An 8505-nucleotide genomic window follows, 5' to 3' on the forward strand; every position below is an offset into this window, starting at 1 on the left:
CCTCGAATGATTCGAGGAATCGTTTCAGACCTAATGTATTTTGAGCAAATATTTTCAATCTAAATAACAGAAGGATCTTTTTTTAATACTTTGAGACTGAATAATTTACTAAATAAAGTAAATGCAGTAAAATTAACCCTTCTTGTTTTTTTTGTTTTTATATAATATTGAAAACAACATGTTAAGTTAATTTTTTCAAATTAATAACTATGATTTCTGTTTTTTTATGTTGTTGTTATATCACAAAATTTATCATTATAACCAGAATGCTCTGAAACATCTCAATACTATGTTTGAGCCATATTGCCCACCTCTACCGTGCACTCCCCTTTACTTTCTGTTCTTTTCACAAAAGTACATAAGCTTGCATATAAACTAGGAACAGCCGATTCCTCCACAAAGCAATGTTGAACCGAGATGGTGTAGAGGCAGGGCAGCCGGCTTGGGATCTGAAAGTCCCAGGTTCGATCCCCGGTCACTGCACACCTCGTGGTGTCTCTGGGCAGCACACCTCATCCCCAAATGCCTCCCTGGGCACTTTCAATAGCTGCCCACAGCACCACCTGGTGGTGGATGTGTTAAATGCAGAGACTAATTTTGCCATTGTATGGAAACATACAGTGATGACAATGTGATGACATTACTATTATTATAAATGGAAAGGTGTGACTTCATCTTAAAACGCAGCCTCTCTGTCCGTTTTGGTGCACACAGGCCTTACCTTTCTGAGGAACAACTGAAGATTGCTGCTCATCCACCGCCCTGCCCAGACGTCTCTTCAGTGAAAACCCGTCTCCATTTGTAAAATCTGAAGCGATAAACACGACACAAGCCTCAGACATTAGCATCGCCTTCATTAAACATACAACTCGTGACCGAGAGCACAAACTCACCCGTGTTGGAAATCTTTCTTCCAAGCCTCTCAGTCACACTGACCCTCGGTTCGAATTCCAGAGAGCCTGGTTTTAGACAAACCACAAAGTGGGTCAGAACAGGACATCGCTGTGGGACCGTTACTTATAAAGGCAAAGATAAAATAAACAAACCCACCCTCCCCCGTCACAACTTTTAGGAGTTTTCTTACTGTCATAACGTGTTGACACATTCACACTGTCAGGCTGTCTGATCATGTTCATTTAGGGACTTTGTCACTAAAAATTGAAAAAGTATTTGACCATTAAAAGCTGCAAGATTGATAATAACAGGCAGATTTGACAAAAACTATTTTATTTTTCATATTTGATTATTTCCTGAATTATACTCATTCAAGAATGTTGCATCCCACTCAAAACAAAAAATTAGGGATTTTTCTATAACAATGTTTTGGAAAAGCCCCTCCAAACACATCACAACGTCTCCACTCCGTTCTTTTCTAATAACATCTACATTCAATTAATTTTAACTTTGGTATTTCTATTCCAAACAGTTTTCTTACATAAAAATAAACAAATAATTTCCAGGTCAAAAGAACAGTTTCAAACCAGTGACACGTCAGTGTCTAATGTTCACTGCTACACACTGAGGACCTTTTCACTGAACAGTTTGTCTTCAGAAACATCAACATGTCTGTTTTCTCTGGACACTAACAAGCTGCTCCTGGCTTATGGTGTCTCCAGCAGAAGGAAGTCTTCACTCTGAGGCTGTGGATGATGCTTGTTGCTCACAGAGGAGGAGGCTGCTGTCCTTCTCTCTCCTTACAGAAAAACGTGGAGCAACTTTCTGCTCATAAATTGAAGCCGTTCGACAACACACGCTGCACACGTGAACCCCGTCTGTGGGCGTCACCAGCACCATAGACATACATTACACATAGATTGGGTACAGCAGCTCTATACAGCTCTGGGTGTAAACACGTAGTCTGTTTGTCAGATGTCTGGTGTTTTACCTGCCTGCGTGCTGAAACCACGTGACACATTACAACCAATACCGAAACTTGACACAGAAAGAAGAGTGGCGTTTCAATCCAGAAAATAACCTCGGTTCGGTATACAGCCCTATGCAAGTATTCAATCAAGCTGCGAAATCATTAGTTTTCTACAACTGATAGTGGTTGGTCATTAATTACGATGGAAGTCTAGCAACTTCTCGGTAAACTTTCAAGCTCCGTGGCTTCAGCAGTGTGTTCTTCTCGTTCAATCCGAAGCAGGCAGTCTGATTTCGGTCAGCCATGCTCAGCCTGCCCCTCTTCCGTGACGGTCAGACTGAGCGGGGCAGATTGAGCGCAGTTGACCGAAATCAGACTGCCTGCTCTGGACTGAACGAGAAGAACACACCGCTGAAGCCACGAAACTCCAATGTCCAAAGTAAAACTAACTTTACTGCGGTATAATATGGTGCTATATTTGATTAAGTTTGTCGTGCTGTAGGTCACGACGAAGCTCCCTCCTCTCGGTAAAGCGGCTCTGCAGACATTGCGCGTTGTTGTCCTGCTTTGTGGTGTTTCTAGTGTAAAATTCTTTCACACAGCGGACATGTTTCGATGAAAAACTGGTTAGCCGTTAGTCACAGATGCTCAGTCCTCACATATTTACTCACGTTTAAGCTGGCTGCAAACTATGAAATGGACTTCCTGAATTTGAGGCGGGTCTTATTACTCTGGGTTTCATGAGACACGCCTCCGTCCAGGAAATCCATTCCATAGTTTGGAGCCAACTTGCAGAGCAGCAAGCAGGGAATCACAGATGGAGACACTTCAGCAGACACAGACATGCATCATGGATTGGAAATCTCTGCAGGTTGGATAGGAAAAATCCGATATGTAATTATGATGGTATCGGAGCCCGATACCGATGCCAGATCGGCCCCATCCCTATCCAGGAGGTGAGCAGGCGGGAAAGGAGACGTCTAGCACAAGTAAACACGGAAGATAATATGAAGAGCAGCATAGCTGCTGAACAATATGAAAGACAATGGCTGTTCTTTCGGAGGTGGTTTGGATTTAAATTGTCAAATGAGGGGCAGAAAGATAATTTCTGTAGACAATGCTGAAAACAGTCCTGACGAAAGGTCGGAACTACGAATCTTTTTCACCAATTAAAACAGCGGCGTGGAATACAAGTGTGCGTGAGGCTGCAGATCCGACAGACCTCAGCCTCCTTCCCTGAAAAAAACCAAGGGTCACAACTCATTTAGCCGTGTTGTGCCTTTTGAGGTGGCAACATTAATAAATCAGCAGATTATCATATCGCTAAGACACGGTCCTAAGCAGCTCCTTAGCGGCTAACAAGACGGCTAACGCTTTAGCCGTCTTGTTCCACAGCTGAGGACTGTGTCTTAGCGATATGATAATCTGCTGATTTATTAGGCCCGAGCAGCGAAGCGCTGCGAAGGCCTATTGTACTCGCTCTGTTCAGGCCCGAGCTGCAATTTTTTTACACCAAATGAATTGGCGTTTTGGGGGCCTTAACATATCCCAAAAAAAATCATCCAATTTGGCGGACGCATCAGGACTGGTGAAAAATTACGTATTTTAAGGGCGTGGCAAAAATCGCAACAGAAACGGCTCAAGAGTGCCACCTGGAAATTTTCAAAATACTAACCTTAGTTTGTCATAGAAACATGCAATTTGGTACGCTTGTCCAATTCCCCAAGATGCACAGAAAACCCTCTGGCACCAACGTTGTACGATAAACAGGAAGGCGGCCATTATGAAATGCCGGCCCAATTTTCACACCCTTTTGGCGATTTACAGCCTCTGCATTTGAACAAACTCCTCCTTGGGATTTTGCTGTCGGTTTAAAACTTGCCCATTTTGGTCAAAAGGCATGGGGGACGCAAAGATATCTAAACGGTTTATTTCAGAGCATGCTGAAGGGGCGGGGCCAGACCTCAAAGTTTGACATCTCGCCATGAAAAACGAAACGCTAATAGCTCCTACATGAAAACTGTCTGACACATCAAACCTTCAGTGATTGATCCAAATCCGGTCCCCTGCAAGACTGAATGGTCAAATCATGAGATCACTTAGGCCACGACACTGACATCAGGAAGTATAAAGTTTTACGTTGAACGATCCCTTTCTGACCCTTTTCTGATCTATACAAAGAATAATCAGTGATTTAGATCACATTCCTATACTCTACTAGATTTATACAAAGAATAATTAGTGTTTTATCACATTCATATACTCTACTAGATCTATACAAAGAATAATCAGTGATTTAGATCACATTCATATACTCTACTAGATCTATACAAAGAATAATCAGTGATTTAGATCACATTCATATACTCTACTAGATCTATACAAAGAATAATTAGTGATTTAGATCATATTCATATATACTAGATCTATACAAAGAATAATTAGTGATTTAGATCACATTCATATACTCTACTAGATCTATACAAAGAATAATTAGTGTTTTATCACATTAATACACTGATGGGACACATTGGAGGCAATGAGGGGTTCAGTGTCTTGCTCATGGACACTTCAGCACGTGGCTGCTGGTGGAATCGAACACCCAACTCTCCCATTGGAGGACGACTGCTCTAGCCTCTCAGCCGCCCCCAGCTGAAGATTATTATTATTTAATATAACTAAATAAATGTCTAAAAAATAAACTATTTAATATATGTAAATGGTTTATATTTTAGACATTTTGTACAGTTACAGCTGTTTACTATATGTGTCTGTGTGATATTTGGGACAAAGCTTTGACTCAAATATATTTCTGTTATTAGTTTATGGGAAAAAAAAATATTGAGATATATAATCGCATATCGTGATTTATCTTAAAATATTGAGATATTAATTTAGGTCCATACTGACCAGCCCTAATGAGCTCTACTGAGTAGAAATCACGTCAAATTCATTTAGAAAGTACAATTAAAAACAGCAGCTGTTGGCAAAAGTGTTCAACAATAAAAATCAATGGTACTCATTTAATGAATATTTACCATATTTTGCCGGTACTATTTGACTTCCGGTCACATGCCCTCGATAAGACTTGTTGGTAATATTTACCGGTATATAAGTTTTAATAACCGGAGTGTCTTATTTACGCACAAAATTATGATTTCTTATGTTTAGTATGCGCAGCTTAGACAGGTGTGTTCTGTAGCCGAAGAACTACGGTATTTAGTGTGGCGGGGCATATTGTACGTCACAGAATCCCTGACTTCACGAATGAATGAACTTTTTCATGTCACCTGTGGACTCTGAGAGGGTCGTCCGATAAATGAAGCCGATGTTTTCCTTCTCTCTGGTGGAGGAAGTTTCAGCACTCTGGATGGGGTAACCTGCTTTCCTCATGCTGGCCTTCAAAGCCTTCCTGAGACGAATCTCTTCCAATGTGCTCACCCCGAAATTTAGTGAAGCACCTAAAAACATACATTCAAATATATGTGATGTACTGAAATTACACAACGTGTATACATCTATATTTAATTTACAAATTAACACAGACTAACAACCAAGGCCTGACCTGATTTGGGCGTCTTCTTTGGTGAAGGACCTGTTTTGATTTCCTCGCCTTCCTCTGAGAACTGATCTACAAACACAGCTGTGTGAGTGAAGACATTGATGAAGGGAACAAGCTGATGATCAAACTGAGGTGCTGTTTACCATCTTCATCCTCATCATCATCAGCTGGATTAATGACGACAGGCGGGTGTGTTGGGCTCGGCACCGGCTCCTGAGTGTCTGTCTTGATGACTCCTCGGAGCTGAGGATTGGCAGTGGTGCTTAGAGGAGGAGTTGGTGGAAGAACTGGCTCCTCGTGCTGCACCTCCTCATTCTTGTTCTGACCTGGAAGAATTAAACCCGTTATCTTTGCTGCATTGCACAAATCGAACACAATCTTTTTCAATTATTAGCAGAACAGAGGAAAACGGTTCATATTTACTTTTACTGGGTGAGACGAAGACGCCTTCAATGTAGCGAGGCTTCTCGTGAAAAAAAGCACAGTGTGGCTTCTGACAGCCAGCTGGTTGCTTCTCCCAATAACACGGGATCTCCTTTCTGTTTTTCTGTTCAGATGAACGGAAACAAATAAATCAAACATTATGAGCTAAGGAAAATATTATTTAACAAACACTGCATTTGTTAAATTTCTCCTTTATGCTTTATTTTGGAGTCTAACTCTACCAGCTAAATGTGTTTTTCATGTTGCTAAAAGATTTTAAAGTGGTTCAGGGTTTCCTCTAGTATTTATTTTAACCATGGTGGTGGGCTGCCTGCTTTGGGGGCACACTGCGGGGGGGCACCGATGACCGATTTCTAAAAAGTCTGACCTGCCCATTCATTCAGATGTCGGACGATACTGATTTTGTTTTATAAGCGACACTGTCGGGTGTTATAAGGTCACAATGCACCTTCAGTTGTCCAATCTTATTTTACTGAACAATATCCTAGAAACAATACAAACTTGTTTTAACTGGCCATGAGGTGGTGCTCTGAAATATAAATTAAGTTCAGACAATTGTTTTTTAAACTAAAAATATATATTTGTTTTTAAATCAGTAAAACCGGTTTCTCATTTATCGGCCCCGATTTCCCAATCTAAGGAAATGGGGGCCGACAAATCGGCCGGCTGATTTATCAGTGAACCCCTAGTTACGCGTCACCACTGACAACCCGGAAATGTGGGCCGGTGCTGTGCCAAAAACCGATGAGCTGCAAAATGGCGGCTGCGGGAGCGTGCACGGGAGGACTTTAACAAGAATTTAACAAGATTAACACTTAAAAATAATTGTTTGCTCGAAATTATATTAAATGTGTGTATCAATCTAACATTTGCTTAATAAATGCACTTTGATGGTCAAATTAGCTGCATTTTGCATTTCAAAAATAGTTCTGCTGCTGAGGTGCTCCCGAGAGCATGCAGACAGGGAGGGGAAAAAAGGAAAGAGGGAGGAACGCTACTCGTTTAATCAAAATTGAACAAGAAAAGCACCTAAACAATTGTTTGTTTGCTCGAAATTATAGCAAAGGTGTGTCTCAGTCTAACATACGCTTAATAAATGCACTTTAATGGTCAAATTAGCTGCATTTTGCTGGGGCGGTGCAGCTGTTTTGATGGTTCCAAGCAACAAGCAGAATGAAAGTGGGGAGACTATGGCAGGCTGATTGAGTCATTAATAGCTGGTGAAGATGCTCAGTCATCCAGGACACGGTAAATTCAAAAAAGTTCAAGAAAAAAACAAGAAAGTATAAAGTATATAAAGTCCAGCTGTTTTTGTATTGAACTTTTTTGAATGTGTCATTATAGCCACGTTTACCTATTACATGACACAACAGCATGCCATATATCTATTACTACTATGTTCCCATCAAGTGGCTGAAAGTGGTACTGCTCTTTTTTTTCAGTCAGAATGAATTAAAAACAGTCATATCTCAGCCAAAAACCAGTTTATAAATATGGGGCAAAAAATCCATAAATGTGTTGCTTCGGCTTATAAGTCGCAGGGCATGTAAATTATGCACAAAACTGTGACTTATGAAAGGGCTGAAAAATAAGGTATTTGCTGCAAGTGTGGAACCCAACATCGTGGACGCACCATTTAATTATTTACAAATCCTGAAACCAGTGATAGATCTACAGTGAGGAATATAAGTATGTGACACCCTGCGACTTTGCAAGTTCTCCCACTTAGAAATCATGAGGGGTCTGAATCTTAGGTGCATGTCCACTGTGAGAGACATAATCTAAAAATAAATAAATCTGGAAATCACAATGTATGATTTGTTAATAATTTATTAGTGTGTTACTGCTGTAAATAAGTATTTGAACATCTGTGAAAATCAATATTAATATTTGGTACAGTAGCCTTTGTTTGCAGTTACAGAGGTCAAAGGTTTCCTGTAGTTCTTCACCAGGTTTACTGCAGCAGAGATGTTGGACCATTCCTCCACAGATCTTCTCTAGATCAGCCAGGTTTCTGGGCTGTCACTGAGAAACACGGATTTTGAGCTCCCTCCAAAGATTTTCTACAGGGTTTAGGTCTGGAGACTGGCTGGGCCACTCCAGAACCTTGATATGCTTCTTACGGAGCCACTCCCTGGTTCTCCTGGCTGTGTGCTTCAGGTCATTGTCATGTTGGAAGACCCAGCCACGACGCATCTTCAATGCTCTAACTGAGGCGAGTGGAATTAAGACTAGGGATGCACCGATCCACTTTTTTTTACCTTCCAATCCCGATACCCAAGTCTAAATATCGGCCGATACCGATCCAGTTCCGATATCATGATCATCATTGATTTTATATGAGGCTGTAATGATCTCCTCTCAAATACAATTTGTACAAATCTATGCATGCATGTCCAAAAAGGCAACTTGAGGTAAGTTCTATTAATGTTGGAAAAGTTTTAAAGTTAGAATTAAATTCTAACACAAAACATCTTTTTTTTTATTCCTAGCTTTAAAATGGATATTAAAGTGATTAATTTGATTGTTTAGTTATTTTATATTTTTTTTAAACAAGGGGCAGATATAAGAATTATTTTTTCTTCTTTCTGCACTCTTTTCATTCAATGTTTTCTTTTTAATGATTTTTTTTTTA

At 40.4% G+C, this 8505-nt stretch overlaps 1 protein-coding gene across 1 annotated transcript in view; it reads right to left on the reverse strand.

Annotated features, from left to right (window-relative positions):
- The window catches only part of zc3h11a (zinc finger CCCH-type containing 11A), a gene marked incomplete at its 3' end in the record, with an annotated part of 24908 nt that overhangs the window by 13276 nt on the left and 3127 nt on the right, over nt 1-8505 (reverse strand). Inside the window, 6 exon segments of the mRNA XM_037678564.1 lie at nt 722-808; nt 894-959; nt 5155-5325; nt 5430-5495; nt 5570-5752; nt 5850-5973. Coding sequence (XP_037534492.1) covers nt 722-808; nt 894-959; nt 5155-5325; nt 5430-5495; nt 5570-5752; nt 5850-5973 — 697 coding nt within the window.

The sequence above is a fragment of the Nematolebias whitei genome, chromosome 7 (genome assembly GCF_014905685.2).
Source record: "Nematolebias whitei isolate Nwh7 chromosome 7, NemWhi1, whole genome shotgun sequence".
Taxonomy (NCBI): domain Eukaryota; kingdom Metazoa; phylum Chordata; class Actinopteri; order Cyprinodontiformes; family Rivulidae; genus Nematolebias; species Nematolebias whitei.